At 40.2% G+C, this 27,860-nt stretch overlaps 1 protein-coding gene across 4 annotated transcripts; it reads right to left on the reverse strand.

The window, feature by feature from the left end:
- Positions 1–545: 545 nt before the first annotated feature.
- On the reverse strand, positions 546–27,666 carry epm2a (EPM2A glucan phosphatase, laforin). 4 transcript variants are annotated; one of them, XM_053481984.1, is made up of 5 exons: positions 27,621–27,666; positions 27,224–27,474; positions 20,015–20,189; positions 4,526–4,770; positions 546–937 (listed from the first exon to the last, which is right to left on the reverse strand). In XM_053481984.1, the coding sequence occupies exons 2-5, from the start codon at positions 27,471–27,473 to the stop codon at positions 630–632; spliced, it is 978 nt and encodes a 325-aa protein (XP_053337959.1). In that variant the 5' UTR covers position 27,474; positions 27,621–27,666; the 3' UTR covers positions 546–629. The 4 variants fall into 4 exon arrangements, with proteins under 4 accessions (XP_053337959.1, XP_053337960.1, XP_053337963.1 ...); XM_053481985.1 differs by having other exon boundaries at positions 27,626–27,663; XM_053481988.1 differs by lacking the exon at positions 27,621–27,666 and adding an exon at positions 24,030–24,093 and having other exon boundaries at positions 27,224–27,294.
- Between the last annotated feature and the right edge of the window lie 194 nt (positions 27,667–27,860).

Here is a 27,860-nt window from a genome sequence, read left to right on the forward strand (position 1 = left end):
TCTGCTCAACTATTCTTTCTCAATAAGCCTTTTGGAACAGTGACAGAATTTCCACTTATTTATTCAAAAGGTCACGCTGTTTTCATGCCCAGCCTTGGAAAGCGGCCCGGTCGATGGTGTGAGCGAAAGGTCCGATCTAAAAATAGCCAACGTGCTGAGTATTCATAAAATGATTTAGCAGGATATTAGATTTGGAAAAAAGAGGGCCGAGGAATAACAATAACTGCCACACGTACAAGCCGCCAACTTGCCAACGGCTCGAAGGTGCCCTTTCGCAAAATGACCATTTTGTCAGGAAGAAGATAGAGGGAGGATGATAAGATAAAAAATACAAAATTTGTGGAATCTTTCCAAAAAAAAAAAAAAGGTAACAAAAAAAAAAAAAAAAAAAAGAGGTGATTTTGTTTCCATCCAGGAAATGAGATACACACCAGTGAAAGGGATGAAAACCTTTCTTTAAATATTTAAACATCAATAAAAAAAATGATGCTACACTTTGGGAGACAAAGGGTGTAAAAACTGTAAATGAAATTTAAATCAGAATGTAAAAGATTTATAAATATTTTATTCGGACCCAGTACTTATCCTTCGTACACAACATTTGTTTCCCCTAGTATCCGCTCTTCTATTTATGTCTCACACTGCCCTCCCTCCTGCATCCCAGACCAGCATACTGAGGGACGTAAACGTCCAAACTTCAGCAGGAAGTCCTCTCGTGCTCGTACCAAAGCTTCCTCATCGATGTATACCGCCGCCCTCTTGGCAGTAAGGTAGTACTGCACCTTCCGGAGGCTCCAGCCGAGCACGTACATCAGCAGGCCGCACACGGCGGCTGTGGATCGACCCACGCCTGCGTTACAGTGCACGTACACGCTGTGACCGTTCTCTAACAGCCCGTAGAGCAGGTAGACGGCCTGGGGCAGCATCCGCACACGTCCTGCAGGGGGCGACATAAACAAAAAGACTTTCATTTTATTTAGCTTAGAATCAGAAATGATCACGTGTAAATTTTACGAGTTAGTTATTCTCGGTCACTCGATTCCATGACATCACTTGCCGTAATCATCTACAAACTGCCCATGCGTTAGCTTTTGTTGAATCGCCATGAACTGTCTATGAACTTTCACACTTTACCTAAACCAACACACTATTTGCGATGAATTGTCAAGACCTGTTATGATTTCAAGATGATATTGGTTCAGGATTAAATGGTTTTCAGAAATGTGGGAAAGGTCCTTAACTCTTCAATATTAACTAACACCATAGGAAGCCCCGCCCCCTTCAGATAATCTCACATCAGATGTTTTTTTTTTTTGTCTGGTGCTCTTGTCTCGACTCGATTTCCCCACTTTAAAGATGAAGCCCTAATCAAGGGAAATGGAGAACATTTTTGATGACCTTACAGTGAAATCTAAGGAGTCTTCAAGAAAAAACTGATTGACATTTAAAGAAGCCTTCTGGCATATTATATTGATTAAAACACTTGAATGTTAAAGCAGGCTGTGCATCTGTGAATGTGATCATCTCCTGGCCATGGTGGCCTGGAGCCCCCTGCAGTCGCTCCCATGTACTGTACGTCCAACGAGTGGAGCGCTTGAGCCTTGAAAATCGACAGATGACTTGTGGAAGAGATGCATCAGCCTGTGGGAACTGTACACACGATCATTCACCAACACCACTTGCACATTACAGGAACTCATCTGGGAGTTATTGCTACATCCTCCATACCTTTTTGACCTCGCTCCAAGCCACTTCAACATATTTGGGAAATTAAAGGAGTTCCTGGGAGGCCAGTGTTTCAGACACGAAGCAGGCAGTCCGATCATGTCTCCAGTATACAGGGAAAACTTTCTATCCAAGCACTAGTGAAACACTGAGATGAGTGCAGGGGATTATATCGGGAGAAATAAAGGGAGTGTTCACTCTCAGAACCGTGTGCTATTTTGCACAATCAAAAGTCCTAGTTTGACTTGAGCGCCCTTCGTGAATTTAATTCACCTTTAAGCTCCAGTCACTTTAATTATCCTTATGACCGGTACTCTTTTTGGATTTCTGAAATTACCCCACAAGGTGTCATTACAAACGGTTATGGTGAATAATACATTCAAAGTGGCCTAACAGCATTTCATGAATTTGGAAATCATAAAAAACGTCCATGTCTCCTATAGCCCTCCCAAACTCACCTGCTTCTGCATCGCTAATGCTTTTCTAATAGCAGTGGCACTTGTAAAGCAACGGAGAAGTCTATCCGGCACCGTCAGAGAACGGTTGATGAGAATAAAAAAACAGAAAACGTTTATCGACTTTTCTTTCAGTGCTACTTTACTCAAACTACAGGTAGCATCAATAAGTGCAAAGGCAGCTGGCTGGTCCCCAAGTGCCAGCTTTTACGCTAGTTAGGCTGTAGACAAGAAATCAAGCACGAAAATAAATAAATAAATATCTGTAACTATATTAGGAGTACAGTTTGCATGCGGCATGCCTTACTCTTTCCTTCCATCTTAGCATTACAGTACATTAGTCTCACAGCTCCAGGAAGCAGCCTGTAGACACCAAACTGTTAATCGATTTTACATTCGATCTCTTTTGGATGCACTCACGCTCTCCAGTATTCCAGTATTTCTAAACAATATGATGCTTAAAGCGAGGATGGCCCTTAATCAAAAAATAAAGCTATAGTTACCATGACACAAAAGAATCTAATAAAATAACTCCCAGCAATATCCATGCTCTCGGCGGTGTAAATAGAGAGCTCTGCACTCTCTAATGCTTTTTCACAGCGGACAGGGAAATAATCTAACTTTATGAAGTGATAACCTTGTATTAGTGCAGCAAGAGATATGTTTACCCCTGAGTGTGTTATGGGTGTGTTTATCTATTATCCGCCCTGCTGTACTAACACCTCCTAACCTCCTATCGCAGTTTCCTTTTCTTTTACCCGTGTGTAATATTTAGTTATCAGTTCTGCAGTGTAAACAGTGCTGGACGTCTCCGCGGAGAGACGGAGAGTGAAATCAGGGTCGAGCAGCGGTGAAGCAGGTGTGAGCTCAGGTGCAGGTTGGGCCTCAGCTGTTTTGGTCTTTAGAAATCCATTAGCAAGTCCAGCAGGCAGGTCAAATCTCCAGTAGGGTATAAAGACTCATGTTTCGCTTGCCGGAATGACGTAGCAGTTTAGAAAAACTAGGAATATTCAAAGATGGATTGTTGGTGGTTCGTTGACATCTTAAGAATTATAGTTTGTGTTTTTAAATAAGGGATCATAGAGTCCAAAATTGACGTGGAGAGCGTTCGTAAAAAAAAAAAACTAAACTAAAAATCGCCAGATGATGGGGTGAAGCAAATCTGTGTAAATATGTGTATGGTGAGGTTTGTTACAGAACGGTCACAGGGCCTGCTAGTAATAGGTGGGAAATCATAGCAGCTCTTGTCAAGTACAAACTTTACACTGGAACTTAAGCAGCTTGTCTCTCTTCCACCAGACACAGGGACCTGGTTTTCCAAATAAAATGCAAATTTTACTTTCATCTAAAAAGGGGACTTTGGACCACTGAGTAACAGTCCAGTCCTTTTCGTCCTCGGCCCAGGTAGACGCCTCTGACGTTGTCTTTGGTTCAAGAGTGGCTTGAGTGGCTTGAAGGATGCCACAGTTGTAGCCCACGTCCTGGATACGTCTGTGTGTGGTGGCTCTTGAACCAACGACTCCAGCTGCTGTCCTCTCCTTGCAACCCTCTCAAGGCTGTGGTTATCCCTGTTGCTTGTGCACCTTTTTCTACCAAATCTTTTCAACTTTCCATTTATGTGCTTAGATACAGCACTGCTTTGAACAGCCAGCTTCTTTCAGCCAGCAAAGGCCTTTCGATCGTCATGATCGTCTTTGGGACAATTGTCCAGTTAGCTGATAAAAATTGGACACCATGAGTCTCCAATAACTTTTTCACAATATTAAAATTTTCTGAGATACTGAATTTTCATTGTTCATTAGCTGTAAGCCATAATCATCAAAATGAAAAGAAATAAATACTCTGTTTGCAATAAATCTATATAATATAAGTTTTACATTTTGAATTGATTTACTGAAATAAATTAACTTTTTGATGATATATTAGATATATCAAAACCAAATAATCATACAGAGACCCCAGAATAATCATATTTTAGAGTAAATTATCGTATATTGAAAGTTTGATCGCGGCACTCCCAAAACCGATTTGCACCTACAGTACGTCCATCAAACGAGCTGCAACAAACTCCAACTATTTAAACGATTGTTTTTAAGCATTGATTATTATGCCTACAAACACTACACTGCACCACTAGCTAGGGAGTTAGGAGGTAGTAGAGATGAAGATTTACTTATTTTCTACAGATCCATGGTCTGTTGACTGTGACACTAGATGACATAGTACAGTATATACAGTACAGTATAAAATTAATAACCAGACCGGTTTCAAATCAGTTTGTGAAGGTTTGGATCAGAGTCATAGGTGAATACATATGAGAAAAGCATAGATGCACACACACACACCCTCAGTGCTCATGTCAGGCGTCGGGATCCAGACGTAAGCCAGACCACAGTCTCTGTACAGGTGCATCATGGTCTCCGGGGTCATGTGCTCGTTGGAATCACGCCGGCAGCCATGAGAGTTGGTCATAACGTCCCACTCGGTCTGGAAGTTCATCACTGCTGTGACGCCCAGCTCGTGCTTCAGCTTCAGGGTGACGTGCTCGACCCGCCGGGGGCAACTGCCCAGCCAAATCTGGGGCAGAATCCTGCGTATGGGGGATTATATATTATTATTATATTATCATATATAATATTTATATATTATCCCATACGTTTCCTGCTGTTTAATGTTAAACACTACACATAGAAAATAAATACAAAATCCAACCTCCATGTGAGATTTTAAATCGTTTATCATCCAACCACCAACTGATGGAATATTTTTAAGACACTATTTATCTTTTTGTCAACCATATGCCAGGTTCAATTCCCATCTCTATGTGCATAAAGTTTGGTGTCATGCCCCAAGTCTCCTGGGACAGGCTCCAGGCCCCCCGAAACCCTAAAGACAGGATAAAGCGGTTTAGAGGATGAGTGAGTGAGTGAGTGTCACTAATATGAATAAGCATGGCTTCCCACTCAGAATATATTTTCAGATTTTTAGAGGATTTTTTTTAATGCTTTCTATGCTATCATTTTCAAGAGTTTGGCCAGGCACTTATATTAGACTCTACTGTACACTGGCTGTATTTTCCAGGCAGCTCGGACATCCGTGATCAGGCCATTCTGCATTATTTCATTATTTATTTAAAGCGGTAACTAAACCAGGACCAAAAGCATCGGCAATATCATAGTGGGTTTATTAAGCATCTGAATCAGAGTGGGTTTATTAAATACGTATTTAATTATTCAATACCTTTTAAACTTATGAAGACAATTTACATCTTAAGAGCTTTTTATGCAAAATAAGAGACTATTTTCCAGGTCAGGTTTTTCAGTGGGTCAAATATCTTAGGAAAAATGTCTTTAATTACATTAGAATAAAACATAACCCACTCTGAAGTCATTATCAGTGCATCAGCCTTTTTTTAAATTTCAATTTCCTTAAAAAAAAAGGCAAATAAGGCATAAAATGACAAGATATCTGCTACTTTGCAGATTATAAAAATCCATTATTATGTAAAATCTTCATGTACAGTGCCCTAAAAAAAAAAAACTTTTTTGTTGCATATTTGTCACATTTAAATGATTGTAATATTACACAAAATAACCAAAGTAAATAAAAAAATAATAATAATGATGATTTCATTTATTAATGGAAAAAGCTGTCCCAGCCTACCTGGCCCTGTGTGAAAAAAACAATTGCATTTTAATCTAATAACTGTTTGTGCCACCCCTCTGCTATAATAACTGCAATCACGCACCTGCGATAACTGGCAACGAGGTTTTCACACCAATGTGGAGGAATTTTGGCCGACTCCTCTGTGCAAAATTGTTTTTTTTTTTGTATTCAGCCACATTGGAGGGTTTTATACATAAATACCCTGTTTAAGGATCTCAACTGTCCGGACTTTCCGAGGTGGACTTCCTGGTGTGTTTCAGACCGTCGTCCTGCTAAATAACCCAAGTGCGCTTAATAGTTTTATGCCAGATATAACAGGATGCACACCTTCACAAAGTTAAACTTTTGGGAAAATATTCCGTGGACTGATGAGACAAAGTCTTGGGGACAATAAAGATATTTTTTGGCAAATGTGAGACGATCCTTGGTCAGCGGTGGCTTTCGCCTTGGAACTTTCCCATGGATACCATTATTGCCCCCCAGTCTCTTTCTTGACTTTCTTTAGATTGTGTTGCTTTTTAAAATCTTTCAGTGTGCTTGATTTTGTCAGACAGATTGTATTTAGGTGATTTCTTGATTCAACAGGTCCTGCAGTAATCAGGCCTGGGTGTGGAAAATGTAATTTAACTCCGCTTTCCAAATTAGGAATGATTTAGCAAGACGGACAATTACCTTTTTTACGTGGCTACTGTAGGTAGGCTTAGACAGCTTTTTTCCCCCTTAATAGGTGAAATCATCATTTAAAAACTGCATTTTGTTATCATGGTTGAATATTAAAATTTGTTTGATAATCACAATCATTTAATTGTGACGAATATGCAAAAAATAAACAATACATTTTTTCACAGCGCTGTATGAGAAGTAAATAAATATTTGCTCAACATTTAAATATTTATATCACATGTCGTCCATATTATAAAAAGTTTCACATGGAGGATATAAGGAAATTAACAAATTAATGAAAACTGAAGCAGTAATTAGATGAAAAAATACAATGAATTAAAAAGAGAAAAAGACAGGTAACTGTTTGTTGCTTAAATCTTTTCTTTGGTCAGCAGGAAGAAAAGCTTTAAGCTACACACTTTTATATTTACCTTTTTTCCTTAACCACCAGGATTTTTTTTTTAATTAGTTGAGTTTTTTTTTCCCTCTAATGAGGTCACAAGTTAAAGATCAAGCCAAGGAAATTAAATGCTGCTAAAAATTATTATCATTTTGTGAAAAAGATTTTTAAGGGAAATTTTTTTTTCAAAATGAATATCCATTAATTTTATTATAAATAAAAACAATTTGCCAGAATGCGATGTGACGGCCCACTTTAACAGGTTACACAACCTCCTCGTCACCACGCTTGCTGTACGTCAACCTTTACCTGCATTTCTGATAATAATACATCTAATCTGGAAAGCAAACTAGGTTAGAACTAGCTAGGACTGACTGGCGAGAGTGTTGTCATGGTTACAGTCCCTCCTCCCTCCCCTCCCAATATCTGCGCAAAATAGGCACCAAATGTGTTGCTATCTTTCTAAGAGAGGACCGGGTGAGGAGAAAGGTTTGCACTGTGATGAGAGTGATATTCGAACAGGAGTGAGAAATGGCCCCTTAAGGATGATAGGAGGAGTAGAAGGGATGCTCTGTGCGCTCGCTGCTTCCAACACGGAGGTATTTTTAGAGGGAGTGTGACAGTCAGACCCCCGGCTTCTCTCTCCCACAGTGATCTCATTTATCTATTTGTCATCCTCTCTCAGACAGACAGAGCGAGCGAGAAAGAGGAAATGAGAGGGGTGTAGATTTCACATCTAGAGAAAAATAAAGCCTTGCTCCATCTCTCCTTCTCTCTCATCCTTTAATGTGCAGCCGAGCGAACTCTCTAACCTTTTCCTCGTCTCTAGTAAGTAGAGTATTTCTTAGAACCTCTGAGACACCTTGTCTTTAAAACGATTTGGACCACAATGCGAGAGACAAGGGTGTTCAGAAGGGTTGTTGGCCTGTAACAAGCAAAGAAAACAACTGAGCAGATTGCTGAAATGCTAAACAGCTGTGTCCGTTGTTAGTGAGAGTCATCAGAAAAAAATGGCTTTAGTTTGCTAGGAAGTATAAAGAGCGATGGAAAAAGGTCATGTTATCTGATGAGTCCAGATTGAGCAAAGGGCGTGTCGGTGTAAGAAGGGAAGCGCATGAAGCGATGCATCCATCATGTATAGTGTCCACTGTACAGGCCTCTGGAGACAGTGTTATAATCTGGGGTTGTTTGAGTTGCTCAGGTCTAGACTCAGCAACGTTATGTGGCAAGAAAATGACAGCAGCTGACGAATGTACTGAATGACCAGGTTATCACATCTATGGAGTTTTTCTTCCTCCCTGATGAAACAGTAATATCCCAGACTCAGATTGTGACAAAGTGGTTCTGAGAGCATGAGAAATCATTTTCACACATGAACTGGACACCAAAGTGTTAATATCATCTTTATCTGCTTTCTGATGCCAGGCCTCAAACTGCTTAAATGCTTTAAAACTACAGTAACTAGGCTCAGGTGACCTCATTACCCAGGCCAGGGAGAACTTTCATTACTATACACTATACTCAGAGTATTCATTGATGGCGGTTAAAGAGTTTGTAGAAATCAGAGCTGCGTGATTAATCATTACTATCGATTAATTCGAATTTATGGTTTATGTCGATGTTGAAAAATGAAAATGGATTTTACAGTTTCACTTTGGTACGGCACTGTGAGCATCCGTAGTTCTGCGACGCACCCAAACCCCCCCAACGTGACTCACACATGGGAAATACGAGATACAACATGGCAGCATGATCTGATGAAGCCGAAGAGCTTGTTTCCAACAGAGGCATGTTTTTTTTCGGTCGTATGAAAATTGTTCGGGTTCGCAACTTTACACATTGAACAAGCCAAAGCCTGGTGTAAAATTTGTCTGAAGTTTGTGTCAACTAAAGGAAGCAGCACAACTAATTTACTTGAGCAACTCAAACAGAGACACACTGATGAATCTGCGTCGTATTTGGCTCTGCGAGCTAAACAAGACAAGCGGCAGCGCAAAAACACTGGCTAAATGCCTGGTGAAAACAGAGACCACATTTCCCTGCTGTATCCCATATGATAAGAGGGGCCTCGATGAAAAGATATTACTGATGTTGTGGCGTTATATCGCTAAAGACATTATGCCCATATACACAGTTAAAAAAAAGACGTAAAATGTTGTCAGGCACCTGTTTGATTTTATTAAGTTGCATGCAGGTTTACAAAATTGTTTAAGTGATCTAAAAAATATATATATATATATATATATATATATACTGTATATATATATACAGTGGTGTGAAAAACTATTTGCCCCCTTCCTGATTTCTCATTCTTTTGCATGTTTGTCTCACTTGAATGTTTCTGCTCATCAAAAACCGTTAACTATAAGTCAAAGATAACATAATTGAACACAAAATGCAGTTTTTAAATGAAGGTTTACGTTATTAAGGGAGGAAAAAAACTCCAAATCTACATGGCCCTGTGTGAAAAAGTGATTGCCCCCCTTGTTAAAAAATAACTTAACTGTGGTTTATCACACCTGATTTCAATTTCTGTAGTCACCCCCAGGCCTGATTACTGCCACACCTGTTTCAATCAAGAAATCACTTAAATAGGAGCTACCTGACACAGAGAAGTAGACCAAAAGCACCTCAAAAGCTAGACATCATGCCAAGATCCAAAGAAATTCAGAAACAAATGAGAACAAAAGTAATTGAGATCTATCAGTCTGGTAAAGGTTATAAAGCCATTTCTAAAGCTTTGGGACCCCAGCGAACCACAGTGAGAGCCATTATCCACAAATGGCAAAAACATGGAACAGTGGTGAACCTTCCCAGGAGTGGCCGGCTGACCCCAAGAGCGCAGAGACAACTCATCCGAGAGGCCACAAAAGACCGCTGGACAACATCTAAAGATCTGCAGGCCTCACTTGCCTCAATTAAGGTCAGTGTTCACGACTTCACCATAAGAAAGAGACTGGGCAAAAACGGCCTGCATGGCAGATTTCCAAGGCGCAAACCACTTTTAAGCAAAAAGAACATTAAGGCTCATCTCAATTTTGCTAAAAAACATCTCAATGATTGCCAAGACTTTTGGGAAAATACCTTGTGGACCGACGAGACAAAAGTTGAACTTTAAGGAAGGTGCGTGTCCCGTTACATCTGGCGTAAAAGTAACACAACATTTCAGAAAAAGAACATCATACCAACAGTAAATGGTGGTGGTAGTGTGATGGTCTGGGGTTGTTTTGCTGCTTCAGGACCTGGAAGGCTTGCTGTGATAAATGGAACCATGAATTCTACTGTCTACCAAAAAATCCTGAAGGAGAATGTCCGGCCATCTGTTCGTCAACTCAAGCTGAAGCGATCTTGGGTGTGGCAGCAGGACAATGACCCAAAACACACCAGCAAATCCACCTCTGAATGGCTGAAGAAAAACAAAATGAAGACTTTGGAGTGGCCTAGTCAAAGTCCTGACCTGAATCCTATTGAGATGTTGTGGCATGACCTTAAAAAGGCGGTTCATGCTAGAAAACCCTCAAATAAAGCTGAATTACAACAATTCTGCAAAGATGAGTGGGCCAAAATTCCTCCAGAGCGATGTAAAAGCCTCGTTGCAAGTTATCGCAAACGCTTGATTGCAGTTATTGCTGCTAAGGGTGGCCCAACCAGTTATTAGGTTCAGGGGCAATTACTTTTTCACACAGGGCCATGTAGGTTTGGATTTTTTTTTCTCCCTAAATAATAAAAACCATCATTTAAAAACTGTATTTTGTGTTTACTTGTGTTATCTTTGACTAATAGTTAAATGTGTTTGATGATCAGAAACATTTTGTGTGACAAACATGCAAAAGAATAAGAAATCAGGAAGGGGGCAAATAGTTTTTCACACCACTGTATATATATATATATATATATATATATATATACACACACACTCACCTAAAGGATTATTATAAACACCTGTTCAATTTCTCATTAATGCAATTATCTAATCAACCAATCAATCACATGGCAGTTGCTTCAATGCATTTAGGGGTGTGGTCCTGGTCAAGACAATCTCCTGAACTCCAAACTGAATGTCAGAATGGAAAAGAAAGGTGATTTAAGCAATTTTGAGCATGGCATGGTTGTTGGTGCCAGACGGCCCGGTCTGAGTATTTCACAATTTGCTCAGTTACTGGGATTTTCAGACACAACCATTTCTAGGGTTTACAAGGAATGGTGTAAAAAGGGAAAAACATCCAGTATGTGGCAGTCCTGTGGGCGAAAATGCCTTGTTGATGCTAGAGGTCAGAGGAGAATGGGCCGACTGATTCAAGCTGATAGAAGAGCAACTTTGACTGAAATAACCACTTGTTACAACCGAGGTATGCAGCAAAGCATTTGTGACGCCACAACATGCACAACCTTGAGGCGGATGGGCTACAACAGCAGAAGACCCCACCGGGTACCACTCATCTCCACTACAAATAGGAAAAAGAGGCTACAATTTGCACGAGCTCACCAATATTGGACAGTTGAAGACTGGAAAAATGTTGCCTGGTCTGATGAGTCTCGATTTCTGTTGAGACATTCAAATGGTAGAGTCAGAATTTGGCGTAAACAGAATGAGAACATGGATCCATCATGCCTTGTTACCACTGTGCAGGCGGGTGGTGGTGGTGTAATGTTGTGGGGGAGGTTTTCTTGGCACACTTTAGGCCCCTTAGTGCCAATTGGGCATCGTTTAAATGCCACGGGCTACCTGAGCATTGTTTCTGACCATGTCCGTCCCTTTATGACCACCATGTACCCATCCTCTGATGGATACTTCCAGCAGGATAATGCACCATGTCACAAAGCTCGAATCATTTCAAATTGGTTTCTTGAACATTTCTTCTTTCATTTATTTAAAAACACTAGTATAGTCAGTCATTTGTGTGTCAGTACCTGATTTAACAATTTATCACGTGCGATTTTACATTAATGGACTAAACAAATATCCTTATGCAAATGTTTTGTTTCTAGTTTGCCTTAAAGTGTAGCATTTTTATTGTTTATTGACATGATTCAGTATACAGCTGAATATTTGGAGCCCAAGTACCAACAGGTACAACTTTTTTAAGCTACGTAACATGTTATCAACCGCAGACACACACACACACACACACACAAAGTCTTCCTCCTTGTATACGACACAATTACTTTTCTGCTCTTTCACTGATTCATCTTATTTTTCTTTTCTTAGGAGTTACAAATAGAGAAGGACTGAGTTTCACAAGATGTTCCCATCAAATAATGGCAGACTCAAGAGCTCCTGTATGATACGACTGTTTTTCCCGAACTATCTGAATTTCTTCTTAGTGAAACATTTTCAAATTGATTCAGTCCATGAATTTATAGTGAATTTAAACAGCGTAAACGATGTATTCCTGACATAACGCTGTGTTATGAGCGCTGCTGTAATAGAGGCCACTGGCTTTCTGCTCTCAGGGTAAATTACACATCATCACATGTCAAACCTCTCACGAGGAACAACAAACTGGGTCTGGAGGTTGTTGTATTAATTAAGATGTGCTTATTCAGAGCGAGCGGAGTGTGTTGTGTAAGTGTGTGTATACACGGGTGAGTACGGAGGACAGATGGACACCAAGGATGGTCTTGTAAAGGTTCTGACCAGCAAACATATTGCTTTTTTTCCCCACACACACACACACTGTGAATAACTGGTACACTGCAGAGTTTAGGTTTTATCCCTGGTATGATAGTGAGGACAAACCTCTCCTGTCTTTAGAGGACAAAAGGAGATCAATATAAGGTTTAATCGGCAGCGGTATCTCACTATATGCCATTAATTGATCTGAACATCTCTACAAGCCTTCCAACCGCCATCACAGCACACCAAGCTCACCCTGTATACAAACATAAAATCCTGTGGTATAAATGTAATATGATGCTGATTAACGTTCTGTATGCTAACAGTCTGGAGGAATTGCTCAGCTGTCATTGTGCAAAAGGAAAAGTCTGGCAAATTTTTCCACCAAATTATTTTCTTTCCATCATCGTCTTGCTTGTAATTTTGACTTCATGTCTCTGGCATCGATTTCATCACCTTCAAAAATGAAATCCCACGACTTTCAGGCAGTTCAAACACTTCAGATCATTCACCAAATGGGCTGCAAATCCAGGACTTCAGTATCATCTCCAGCCCAAGTGATGGATTCTTTTTAAATAATGAACAGAGTTCAGACTAAATCAGAAGCGTGTCTCAGTCATATAGGTGGTTTTTAAATCACGCTTGACCGGCAGACTGAAGCTTTCTTTAAAGACTGCATTATCAATTATTGGAAGACATACAAGGGCTGTTCGAGTCAAAGCGGGATTTTTGCTTTCGCAGAACAACAGGACACAGTTCTGAGAGTAAAAACTCCCTTTATTTTTCTACACTAATGCACTTAATCCCAGTGTTTCACTAGTCCTTGGATATCATCAAGTTTTTTTGCCACGATCAGACTGTCTGCTTTATGTCTGTAACGCTGGCCCCCCAGGAACTCCGATAATAACCCAAACTTGAGCACCCTTTGGACAAAACCGTTTCTGTTACTTCAACCACCATAATCAACTCGATTCAAGTAAACAAGACAGTGAAGCTGCCCCTGAAATGACCACAGAGATTTACAAACTAGTACGAAATGGTAAAGAGTCATCAGAAGCTGAGTCACACTGATTGTATCTCTCTCGCTCTCTCTCGTTCTGTCTCTATTAACTTGTTGTGAATCACAGGCAAGCACACACCAAAGCGGTGGCTCCTGTGGTGCGTTTCTACACCCGAATCGATTTAGGCTCTCTAACACATTCAATTTGGCTTTTCTCCAATGGATTTAGCCGGTGGCGTCCCATCACGAGCTATTTATGAGCTCCCTCAGCAAACAGATATATTCGGTGTCAAAACTGTGTGTGGGAGCAATTTTTTTCCTCTCCCTAACCATTCATCATGTTTATTAGAGAACCAGGCTGTGAAAAAACATCCACAAATTATTACAGGTGAGAAAGTTTCTCCAGAGTACACAAAAAGAAGACGGCTTCGTTCCCTATACGTCAGTGGACGTGTTGGGCGTCGTCAGAGTGCCATTATTTCGAACATAATGGAACTGCTTCATCGGAGGTGAACGTTATTAAGTGCTGCCCCTGCCCTCAGCTGCGGGGCAAATTGACTTGACCCCTGAGTCAACTAAGGGTGAAAAGCTTTGCTTTATTCTCCTGACTTCTATTTCTTTTTCCCTTCATGTTATTTTAACAGGGAGGTCAAAGGGAATAGAAATTAATGCTAATAGCGTCATATCTGCAACGACCTTCTACTAATTCAAAACCCAAATATGTGGCGCTTTGAAGTTGATAAATTCCCTAAACAGCACTAATACATGTTTTATTCCTTGTACATCACAGCGATTTTAACAACCAATACACATGTTTAATGTATTAAAGACTGGTTATTTGTACCTTTTATGCATTTATAGTAGCATTTAAGGTTTGGAGCATCTGTAAATCGGTTAGTTCCTGTAATCCCTTAAACAGCCTCACCAGTCTCTTTTTTTTTTTTGTCCCTTGAAGCCTATAGGAAAACCACAGCTTGGCATGTTAACAACAAACCTGTGAAAACCCACTTTGACTGTTAAGCATTAAGACTGGGGACTCCTTCCAAATCCCCTCACTGGCTCCTTCATTAGGTATCCCTTGGGTTGGACACCCTTTGGTCTTCATAAGTGACTTAATTCTTCATGCCGCAGATTCAACAAGGTGCTGAAAACTTTGCTGCAGATTTGTCGGCTGAAGATCTGTCTATTAGATTGAGATCATCGTCATGTTCAAGAAACCGGTTTGAGCTGATTTGAGGTTTGTGGCATGGCGCGTTATCCTATGGTCGTAAAGCGATGGACATAATCAGCAACAAGACTCAGGTAGACTGTGGCATTTAAAACATGCTCAACTGGTACTATGGGTCCTGAAGTGTGGGGAGAAAATCTTCCCCACACCATTACACCACCACCACGAGAGTAAACCATTGTTACAGAGCAGGATGGATCCATGCTTTCATGTTGCTAATGCCACATTCTGACCCTGCCATCTAAATGTCAACAGAATTCGAGACTCATCAGACCAGGCAACATTTTAACAATCTTTTATTGTCCGATTATGTTGCCTATGTGAATTTTAGCCTCCGTTTCCTGGTATTAGTTAACAGGAGCGACACACAGTGTGCTTTTCTGCTGCTATAGCCCATCTGCTTCAAGGTTCTACAAGTTGTGACGTGAGCTGCTCTTCAGAATCCCTCAGTTATAATGAGATGACATTTCAGTTACTGTTGCCTTTCTATCAGCTCGAACCTGTCTGGCTATGCTCCTCTCACATCTGGCATCAACAAAGCATTTTTCGTCAGGGAGCAAATTTTGGTGATCACTGATCATATTTTCTCTTTTTCACACCATTCTTTGTTAAAACTTAGAGATCGTTGTTGTGGAAATCCCAGTAGATCAGCAGTTTCGGAAATCCTCAGGCCAGCACGTCTGGCACCAACAACCACGACACCTTCAAAGGCATTTAAATCACCTTTCTTCCCCCTTTCTAATGATCAGTTTGAACTTTCAGTAGATCATCTTGACGTCTTGATGTCTACATGCCTTAATGGATTGATTTGCTGTCATGTGATTGGCTGATTAGATATTTGCGTTAACAAGCAGTTGAACAGGAGAAAGAATGAAAGGGCCAGTGAGTATATGTTAAACCTGTCATATAGAGAGTCCACGTTTATGGGCAGACAATTTAAGATGCTTTAAGATCTTTAGAAAAGATGAGTTAGGATACAATAATAATAATTATTAATAATTATTATTATTATTGTAGACATGCTGTTTAGGTGTTAGTATTATTTAGACATAATTAAAAATCATCTATCATGCAATTTGAAGTAAAAAAAATTATAATAAGATTTTTTTTTTTTTGTTTTATAAAAATTCACAGCATCGACATCAAAACTACATGCTGCAATTTCATTTGTTAAGTAATAAAGTCATTATTCTATTAGACATGTGAATTTATTTAGTGTAGGAACAACAACATTTATTAATCGTCTTTCTGACCAATCAGATTTTTAGGAGTTTGTCCTTTTGTTTTTTTGTTTGTTTGCTTTTACAGGACAAATGCTAAATGTTGAGTAATTAGAATAAATGAATGCAAAAATGGCTTTTTAATTACTGACTAAATGATCAACTTGTCCTGTAACGCGTGACCTTGTCTTTGGTTTCGTTCCGTTCGTGCTTTCTGCTCCGCTCATGCTGCATAATCCTGACTTTCTACATCATGTGAGGAAAGCTTGATTTCTACATTCTTACACAGTCTGAAAAAAAAACAATAATTATGACGGGCGAATACGAATACGGGAACCAGCCGGGAGGAGAAGTGTAGAGCTGACGCCGTTGTGCTGCGTTCACCGAGCCAGTAATCCTCTGCCCCTTGGGGCTTAATTAATTTCGCACTATAAATTGATATACATGCAAATTTCCATTTTACTAAAAGCAGCCAGAGAGGGAAAGGAAAAGAGAGAGAGAAAGAAAGAGTTATTATTTCCTTTACTTGACTAAAGAAAAGATTTTCTCAAATAAAATGAAAAGATTTACAAATACAAAAAGTCATCACATTTGGTAAAGGAGCTTGTCGTGGAGACGGAAACGGAAAATCCCAAAGAAGTGTACGGAAAGAAAGACAGACTTCTTAAAAGTGGAATTTAATGTAATCTGTGAAAACTGTAAAGCTGTAAGCTTCTATTTAAATTGTTTTGTTTTGTTTTGTTGTGGACGGCTACTTCATGTAGAACAATATGTTAATCATGCGCTAGTGCTAAAGGAAAAAAATTTAGTGTGACTAATAATTATTTGTCAAAAATAAAAATAAAAATGTTGATGACTAACTTTCTTAATATTTTGTTCTCTCAGATATAAACTTTCTCCATTTTCCTTCCTGTCCATACTCAGGACTGATTTCGAGATGGCTTGGGAGCGGGGCTTAAGATCACAGGATTGCATTTTTGTTGTCCAAGCACATTTGCGAAATATTAAGCATATTTGTTTTAAAGGTGTTCTCTTATGTAAAAATCACTTTTAGCCAGGTATTCAGTGTGTGTGTGTGTGTGTGTGTGTGTAAAAACAAAACAAAAAATCTTTTTTTTTTCTTCTACTTCTTCAAGAAGCAAAATCGATTTTCCAACTACTGTGATGTCCTTGGAGGGGCGTGGCTCAGCAGAAGCTCATTTACATAAACACTGAAATGGCGTGTTTGGAGAAGGAGTGAAACAGAAGGAATCTCAGATATGAAAAAAAGCATTGTCCATGGAGTATTTTATCTGGGGCATTAAAACACACACATTTTAGGGGACCTGTGTTCACTTCTTAAAGGATTAGTAAAACATCGGACCTTTAAATGTATTTTTATGTCAAAAATAGACTAAAAACATTCATAGCTCAAGACAAACAGTCAGCTTATTCTTACCTGTGTGTGTGTGTGTGTGTGTTTGTTTTTTAACCTCAGACTGTAACGATGCCTCGGTCACGTATCCGGAGATCAAGACGGGTAAATCTGCGTCTAATCACGGCTTTGCGATAATGTGTTTTTCTGATAATAAGCTGTGACCGTGGAGCTTTACAAGTCTCAGAAGCCTGAGGAAAGATCCACAGAAGCAAACAATAACGTGCGCTATAATAAATAATGAGGATGAACTGACTTCCTGGATAGAACACTAACAAGGCTGTTTATATGACGTATTCTCACGAATCATTTTGTTCTTCTTCACCATTAACGGGAAAAAAAAACATACAAAACAAACTGCTGAGCTGAACTGCAAGAGAAGTGAAAAGAAGAAAGTTTTGTCGTTCATAAGTAAAAAATATACTGTATATCTAAAAATATATATATATAAAAAGCTTGCGTGAACCTCACATGCTTTGTGTGATCTGGATAAAAAAATAAACGCGTGAAAAAGCATCTGCTGCTGAGTGCTTTTTATGTTTGACCTTTTATCCCTTCCTTTCTTTCCCTTTTACATCCATTGATTTTACTCCATCTGTACACACTTCATCTGAATGGCCTTCCCTCGAGTACTCACGCAATCACACACACACACACACACATCACACACACATTACACACACACAACAGCAATCTTCGATCATTTCTTTCCCCATGAGAAACTACTTGTTCATTTTCATTACTGAACATTAACTTTTCAAGGACGGATAAATTCACACGCAACGTATTTACGCAACAAAACGCCTGTACACGGTTAAGCCTTTTTTTTTTTGGGCACAAGCACTGGTGTGTGATGTCCTCACCTCCACTCGAGAGCTATGACCCTGTCAGACTGAATGTATTAAAGAACATCACTCACATTCACTAGAAAAAAAAAAATTTGAAAGTGACCTAAAAGTAGACCTCAGCCAGGAGTCGCGTCTTTAGGCAAGCTTGTGTAATTCTACAAAAGTTCCTGGGTTCATTAGTGTAAATTTACATACAGTAAAACTACTTTAAACTGTCAAAATAATGATGAGTTCCTAATATTTTATATACAGATTAAATTGACAATTAAGTGTAAAAGGAGATTTAGGAGTTGCATTGGCTGAGCTGCGTTAGTGGATGATTTGTTACCACACGCTGCCTGTAGGAGTCACTGTTTCATCAGATAGCTCTCTGTGAGCTTCTCTTTTGATGATGTGTGTGTTTGCTTGTGCTCTGCAAAGGGTTAGAGACTCATCCAGCATGTTCCCTGCCTTGTGCCGTGAGTTTCCTGGGATCAGCCTCCAGGCCCGATAGACAGAATAAGCGGTATAGAAATTAGACGGATGGATGATTTCCTTTTGTTAGGATGTGCACAAAGAAAATTAAAGTCTTTTCAGAATCTGGCGGGGTTTTTTTTTAGTGTGGTATGCTGTCCGAAAAAAAATAAATACAAAAACTTACTGAAGAATAAATGTATGAATGTATAATTAAGGTTTTTTTTGTTTTTCCTTTGAAGTGAGTGTGTAATTATTTGTCCGTCTAGTTTGCTAGCTACGGTATCATATAGCATGGTTGTTGTCACTCGAGTAGAGAAAATATAAGACACCGTTTGTAGAGAATCGGATATGTTTTTGCTAGACACTTCAGAACCATTAAGGCTGCAATCTGATCGCACTCTTTTGTGTATAAACTCTTCTGTATATAGGCTTCCAACTGGGAAGAAAAAAAAAACTTGACCAGGAAAAATACAGCACGTTTCTTGTAAATGTTGGTGGTTCTTGGTCATGTTTAGTGACAAAAACTACCAGACCCACTACAGTACGGACGGGAATCACCAGGGATCACCCGATACGATATCATAACGATACCTACTGTAGGTGCTGATTATATATTTTTTTGATTGCAATTAGTAAGTATTATTAGTATTTTATAAATATCCCAATTCAATATTAGTTAATATTAGTTTATATTGTATTACAATTCCGAACAAAGAGCAATGGCATCATTTTACCCTCTCAAATACTTCCTCTCAAAAAAATTCTGTACAGCAAGGATGCCTTTAAATTATAAAGCCAAGTCAACATGAATTAATTAAACAAAGTCGAGGTTTTGAGGACACTTTAGTCTTAGGTACAATTTGTGCAGTTTTTGGTGAAGTTCTACTGAGCACTTTTTTCTGTTCCTCTACTTTTTCAGTTCTCCTGAGGACTTTGACTGTTACACCTGGTGGTATATATATCGCCTACAAAACCCAGCAGTTTGGTTTTGGTCTAAAAAGTGGTCACTTAATGACCATAATGTGCTGCTTTATTTTCTGGCATACAAATATTTTTCTGTAACTTTTAACTTTAAGTCCTAAAATATATATATATACATATATATTAATAAAATGTATAGGCCTATAAAACGAAGTTTGTATTTTTCTCTTCGACTTTTGTCAAATTGATTTTCCCCACATCTATAGGTCTCGAAAGAAATCCATAACTATAGATCTTATGAGATATTGCTTTGACCAAACTATCTCTTTACCCGCATCAAGACCTGAAGAGAATGAGAAATACTTTATTTAAGCAAAGTGTGTGTTTGTGTGTGGACGCACTTGGAAAAGTGCATGGCCTGTTGTCCGGCGACGCTGAAGTAGAAGTTGGTCGTGTGCCTCATCTCGTCTGTGTGGCCGCTCGCCTCGATCCAGTGTCCGATCGGGTGACAGTACACCCCGTCCACCGTGTTGCTCTGGTCGTACACACACTCCCGATCATGATGCGGGCCGTTACCTGGCACAAAGTAAACCCACAGAAGAAAATAAAACACGTCAACTTTTTCCACCCTTTTTTTCTTCTTTGTCTTTATATGGCTTTAATGAACCAGAAACGTTTTCGTCAGTTCACACAGCAAATCTTGACTAGACTGATTTATTTATTTATTTTCTAAGCGAGGTGGTGGCAAAGAAAAACTCCCTGAGACCACATGAGGAAAAAAAAGGAAACAAAACAGAAACTATCTTCCTGTCCGGACACGGACACTGCCTTATGCGAGCTGCATGAGGCACTCACACAGCACCAAACACAACACCGGGACGCTGCGCTTATTGTGGCGGGGGACTTTAACAGTGCCAACCTCAAACGCGCAGCGCCAAACTTTTATCAGCATATCACCTGCCCCACCAGGGGCGAAAGGACACTGGACCACTGCTATACAACGGTCAAGGACGGCTACAAGGCACAATCTCGTCCACCGTTTGGTAAATCCGACCACGCCGCCATCTTCCTTATGCCAAAATACAAACAAAGGCTGAAACAGGAAGTTCCGGTTCAGAGGGAGGTCGCGCGCTGGACGGACCAATCGGTGGCCGCGTTACAGGACGCACTCGATGACGCAGACTGGGACATGTTCAGAAACAGCTCCGATGACGTCAACGTGTTTACGGAAGCGGTTGTGGGATTCATCGGGAAACTAGCGGATGATACCGTGGAAAAAAAGACTATTAGAACGTTTCCCAACCAAAAGCCGTGGGTGGATAAAACCATCCGCGACGCTCTGAAATCTCGCACCGCTGCCTACAACACGGGACTCGCGTCGGGGGACATGGAACCTTACAAGGCTGCGTCATACAGCGTCTGGAAGGTGGTGAAAGAGGCGAAGCAGCGCTACGGGAGGAAACTAGAGTCACAGCTCCAACAGAGTGACTCCAAGAGCCTGTGGCAGGGATTAAGGACAATTACTGATTATAAAGCAACAACATCCGGTATGACGAACGCAGACGTGACTCTGGCAGATGAGCTGAACACTTTCTATGCTTGCTTCGAGGCTGCAGCTAAAGACGCTAGCAATGCAAATGCTAGCGGCGCTAACGGCTGCAGACAGGAAGTTACTGCCAGCACCGGAAGCGCGTTCATCATCACCGAGCATGACGTGAGGAGAGCCTTCAAGAAAGTGAACACCAGGAAAGCAGCAGGACCAGACGGCATCTCAGGCCGTATCCTCAGAGCCTGCGAAGACCAGCTAGCACCTGTGTTCACTGAGATATTTAACATTTCTTTATCTCAGTCGGTGATCCCCACATGCTTCAAAGAGTCCATTATTGTTCCTGTCCCAAAGAAACCACATCCTGCTTCTCTCAACGACTATCGCCCTGTAGCCCTTACCTCAGTAGTGATGAAGTGCTTTGAACGCCTGGTCAGAGACTTCATCATTTCTTCACTACCAAACACACTGAACCCACTACAGTTTGCATACCATCCAAACCGTTCCACGGACGATGCAATCTCACATCTCCTCCATACATCTCTCACTCACCTGGACACTCGGAGGGGGAAATATGTGAAAATGCTCTTCATCGACTACAGCTCTGCATTTAATACTATAATTCCCTCCACACTCACCACCAAGCTGGAGCACCTGGGACTCAGCTCAGCCATGTGTCAGTGGATCTCCAATTTTTTGACTGGCAGACCACAGGCAGTAAGGATGGGCGGACATGTCTCAGCCTCCATCACTCTCAGTACTGGAGCCCCCCAGGGTTGTGTTCTGAGCCCCCTGCTGTACTCTCTGTACACCTCTGACTGCATGGCCACTACCAACTCCACCACCGTCATCAAGTTTGCTGACGACACTGTCATGGTGGCCCTGATCACCAACAACGATGAGACAGCCTACCTGGAGGAGGTTGGAAATCTGGAGAACTGGTGCCAGAGAAACAATCTCCTCCTGAACGTCAGCAAGACAAAGGAACTGATAGTGGACTTCAGTACAAAGCAGGTGAGGAACTACCAGACCCCCATCATCAACAGGAGCCCAGTGGAGAGAGTGGACAGCTTCAGATACCTCGGTGTTCACATCACGCAGGACCTGACATAGTCCTGTCACATCAACACCGTGGTAAAAAAGGCCCGGCAGCGTCTGTACCACCTCAGACGCTTAAGAGACTTTAGACTGCCCTCCAAGGTGCTCAGGAATTTCTACTCCTGCACCATAGAGAGCATCCTGACAAGAAACATCACGACCTGGTTCGGGAACAGCACTATGCAGGACAGACGAGCTCTACAGAGGGTGGTGCGATCAGTTGAGCGCATCATCCGCACCGAGCTCCCTGACCTGCACTCAATCTACACCAAGCGGTGCTGGACCAAGGCCAGGAAGGTCGTGAAGGACCTCAGCCACCCCAACAATGGACTGTTCACTCTGTTGCGGTCTGGGAAGCGATTCCGCTCCCTGAGGGCCAACACAGAGAGACTGAGGAGGAGCTTCTTCCCGCAGGCGATAAGGTCTCTCAACCACACCACTATGCAAAACTAACACAATATTTTCACAATTCTCACAATCAATCAATCAATCTTTATACATCCATGGACACTATGGACAGGTCCACGCACATCACATCTACACTACATGTTTACGTTTACATTCTGGACCATTGCACAAAGACACTTTAATAACCTTTGCACAAAGTCACTTTTTCTATGCATATTTGCACACCATTATAGTTCTATGTGTACAGTATATTTCTATTTTCAGGTTCTATTTTTTCTAGTTAAATTTAATTTTAATTTTTTTATTTAAATTTTTCTATCATATTTCTTCTATTGATATTTATTACTTATTATAAGTTTTAATTCTCTTTTTAAGGTCACTGGCGGTCGTGTAAGCATTTCACTACATTTCGTACTGTGTATGACTGTGTATGTGACAAATAAAATTTAAATTTGAATTTTTAGTCCTGTTTGATTTTACAGTACAGCAAGTCCCTGACTTACGAACAAGTTCAGTTCCGAGAGCATGTTCGTAAGTCAAATTAATTCTTAAGTCCGACAAATTGAGTTTTATATGCCTTTGACACGGATATACAATGTAAAGCATACCTACTAAATCTGTCCCCTTTCCCCACACTGCCATCATGTGGCCAAAATCCATAATCATTTTTAAAAAGATGTTCAAAGTATAGATTGTGAAGTCACAATCTACTGGTATAAGCAGATAACATTAAATATGATTATATCAGCCGTTTTGAGGGTTTCCAGGTGACATTATCCACTGAAGCAAGAGTGAGACTTGCATGTATTTGGGAATTGGAAATCTTTTGGGGCAATCACTTTAAACAGAACACAGCTGGTATGAACTGAAGTGTTAGTAAAAATCAAGGTCCAAGACGCATCTAATATCCCACAGATGCATTTGGCATTTACTTTTACTACAATAGCACTGCATTGGCTCGGAACGTCCAGTACTTTCACCATCATATTATGATTTGTGTTCAGGTCTGCATCTGATACATCCGCAGGAAGCAAACTCCAAGACTGTGAGACGTGAGGCATATTTATGGAAAATGTCAGGGCAGGGAAGATTTCACTTCTCATTGTGTCTCTTCCGTCAGCCATGCAAACCGCAAGCAGATATGAAGTCTGGATAAAGCCTTTATTCGTATTAAATATTAAAGGTCAGGCCATCACTGTGCTCTGGTATCATGCCAGACTGGAATACACAGCAAGCCTGACTTTAATTAAAGTCATGATGTAATCTAGTCTTGTGTTAAATCAATGAATGCAAAGGGAAAATGCTTTCAAAACCAATCCAGTCATCATGTCTTTAATGAGAAGCCCAAACTAATCCTATATTACCTCACAATCCTGCGAGTGCTGATCACGTCGTCTGCTTAAATGCTATGATTTCTGCATGTCCTGACTGCCAGAGGGAACTGAGATTAGTTTTCTTGGCACAGACTAAAAGTATAGAGCCATGCCGTGCAATCAAGCCACATTGTTTCCCCCCTAAAAAAGGCTTTATGCATATCCAAAAATGTGCTGCTGCATGATGAAAAGAAACTCGCAGCATGCGAACAATCCGAGAAACAAAACTAATTGATTCTAGTACGAGAACACAAAAGACACACGCGTACCTACAGAAGCCTTTTGAAACGCGTGTGTATGGGGGGAAAAATAAACCCGACAAAATGAATGAAAGTCAGTCAGTGTTTGAACATACAGAGTGACTGATGACAGTAAAAACTGGTTTAAGAGATAAATACAAAAGTCTAAAACTGCTGTACTTTTGTCTGTCTGAAAAAAGAAAATGCTGATGAAGTCGAAGCAGATTTGGTCACAATTCTAACAGGACAGAAGGAGAGAGAGAGAGAGAGAGAGAAAAAGAAAGAGAGAGCAGTTAACAAGTATTAACAAGTCAGTATTTGAAAAAGGAAAAGTCTTGTCTGTGATATCAGTGCCATCTTGTGGACAAAATGGCTCATTACATCACATTTCATTCTGAATATTCACACTTAGCATTATACAATCTTTTATGTTATGAAGTAGTGGATTGGTTGCACTGGTAGGTCATGGGTTCAAGCCCCTACACCTCACAATGTAGAATTTAACTAAAAAGTATATGTGACAAATAAAAGTCAGATATATGGGGTCCCACAAGGGTCCATATATCTTTCCACTTCTTACCACAAGGGTCAGTTTTAGGACCTCTCCTGTTCTCAATTTACATGCTTCCCCTGGGAAACATTATTAGAAGGCATGGGATTAGTTTCCATTGTTATGCTGATGATACCCAATTATACATCTCAACAAAACCAGATGAAATACCCAAGTTGTCTAGATTAACAGAGTGTGTCCAGGACATAAAAGATTGGATGACCAATAACTTTCTTTTACTAAATTCAGATAAGACAGAGATATTGCTCATCGGCCCAAAAACCAGCACACAACAGCTTTCACAATTCAGCCTGCGTTTAGAAGGATGTACTGTTACTACCAGCTCAACAGTAAAAGACCTGGGCGTGATATTAGACAGTAACTTGTCTTTTGAAAATCATATTTCCAATATCACAAAAACAGCCTTTTTCCATCTTAGAAATATTGCCAAACTTAGGAGTATCCTATCCGTATCTGATGCAGAAAAGCTAGTTCATGCATTCATGACCTCCAGACTGGACTATTGTAATGCATTACTAGGTGGTTGTCCTGCATCCTCAATAAACAAGCTACAGTTAGTCCAAAATGCAGCCGCCAGGGTTCTCACTAGATCCAGAAAATATGATCATATAACACCTATATTATCATCCCTGCACTGGCTACCTGTTCAATTTAGAATTAATTACAAAATAGTACTACTTACATACAAGGCTTTAAATGGTTTAGCTCCCTCATACCTAACCAGTCTTTTGATACGCTATAATCCACCACGTCCCTTAAGATCACAAAACTCCGGACTTCTGGTAATTCCCAGAATTTTAAAATCTACAAAAGGGGGCAGGGCATTTTCATATTTGGCTCCAAAGCTTTGGAATAGCCTTCCAGACACTGTTCGGGGAGCAGACACGGTTTCCCAATTCAAAAGTAGAGTCAAGACGCATCTCTTTAATCTGGCATACGCGTAACTCATCCCATAACCTCATACTCCAGTACACCTATCCTGAATGGCAACTACGCTAATTCTCTCCATCTTTTCTATATTTTTCTACCCATCCTGAGACATCTGGAGATTGTGCCAGCTTCAGTAGACAAAGGCCAACCCTGCGAGGTTTCTAAGGCATCTTGAGAAGGACCTGCTCCAGCTAGATTCTGCTTTATGATGGCTGGAGCTACACATCCTGCTCCTGTGCTTCCAGTGATCTGACCCCATCTGCCCTCTGCACCTACTGCTGAACTGAATCTACACAACTTCTGATATATTGAACTTTCACCTGCACAACACACTTGATGTTATTTCTATCTGTTATCACCCAGATGAGGATGGGTTCCCTGTTGAGTCTGGTTCCTCTCAAGGTTTCTTCCTATTGCCATCTCAGGGAGTTTTTCCTTGCCACTGTCGCCGTCACCCTTGGCTTGCTCATCAGAGACATTTCATTCATCATTCATTCATTTAATTATTATCTAGACACATTTTTCTCACACATACACACTTCCAAATATTTTCTTTTCTTAAAAAAAAAAAAAAAAATCTTTAATTTTTTTTTTTGTGAAGCTGCTTTGGGACAATGACCATTGTTAAAAGCGCTATATAAATAAAATTGAATTGAATTGAATAAAACTATCATCTTTTCTTATTAATATTAGTGGTATCTCAGCAAACGGACTACCCGCTTCACAAATTTTCACCATAAGAAATTAGATTTTTGCAAGAAATTTCAGCGTACGAGGCATTTGGGCATACGAGCGACCGAACCGAATGCTGGTTAAGTTGCATGGTTTGTGAGTTTTTGTTTTGTTTTTTTTACATTTTGTGCAAGATTTAGTAAAGACATGGCATCAAGAATTTTAGCGAGGATGGCAAAAAGAAAAAAAAACGGAGCCACAATAAATTTGTTTTTTAAAGCAGCCAGTGACAAGAAAATTCATAAATTAATGTTAGATAAGGTTCAATATTTATTTTATATTTTAATTAATTTACATGTCTTTTCTAAAATGTTTTGATTTTGTTATATGCAAAAATATGATTATAGTGTTGGAAAGTGGTAATATTGGTAATATCTTTGACTGGCTGGAACGGATTATCTGCATTTACATTATTTCCTATGATAAAATGCGTTTCACAATACGACATTTCACCTTAAGAACTCGCCTCTGGAACGGATTAAATTCGTATGGCGAGGTACCGTTGTATCGTTTATTGTGGATTTCTTCTTTTAAAATTTTTCATCAACCCAACTATTTGTAAATTTTGGAGCTTTTCCAGTGATGCCAAGTGTGTCGTTCTACTTTGCGAAAAAATAATATGAAAACCCGATTTGCAAGGGAAGAAAAGCTTGTAATTTAATTACTATATGCAGCAACACAAGACTGGAAAACGTTTCCAATCCGACAGATACCTTCCCAGATATAATTCCCATCAATCCGTTTAAGGAACTTGAACCAGAACTTGTGTGTGTACGGCTCGGTGAGGTGCACTTCCCCGAGCCACAGGCAGGGGTCGCAGCTGGTCGCCAGCGTCCTCGTCGGCTTCATCTCGATTGCGTTCGCCGCGTCCCAGCGCCCGAGCTCCGCGCGTGATCCCGACACAAACACCTGGATATCCGCGCGCTCGGGGGTCAGAACGACCCCAAACCTAAACACAAGCATTCTGAAAAAAATTAAATAAGAATAACATAAATCGGCGAATGAAAAGCTCCAGGTTATACAAATAAAAAACATGCAGTATAGTTTAGGAGCTAAAGTACTCGATCAAACCAAGTGCTTGTTTTAAAATAATACTAAAATAGGATTTACGTCACCGCGCAGTGTTTTCACGTCGTGTTTAACCTTTTCTGTCCAGAGAGCCGAGTCGTTTAAGTGGAACCGACTCCCTTTAGTAAACCTACTACTTTTTGTGTGAACCGACTCATTTAAAGTGAACCGACTCACTTGACTGAAAAGCTGTAATCAATCATTCTCCTGAAGAGAATTAACATATTTTAAATACATCATATAACAACTTAGATGCACAAAAATATGCAAATATACAAACAT

Source organism: Clarias gariepinus, chromosome 22 (genome assembly GCF_024256425.1).
Source record: "Clarias gariepinus isolate MV-2021 ecotype Netherlands chromosome 22, CGAR_prim_01v2, whole genome shotgun sequence".
Classification (NCBI taxonomy): Eukaryota; Metazoa; Chordata; class Actinopteri; order Siluriformes; family Clariidae; genus Clarias; species Clarias gariepinus.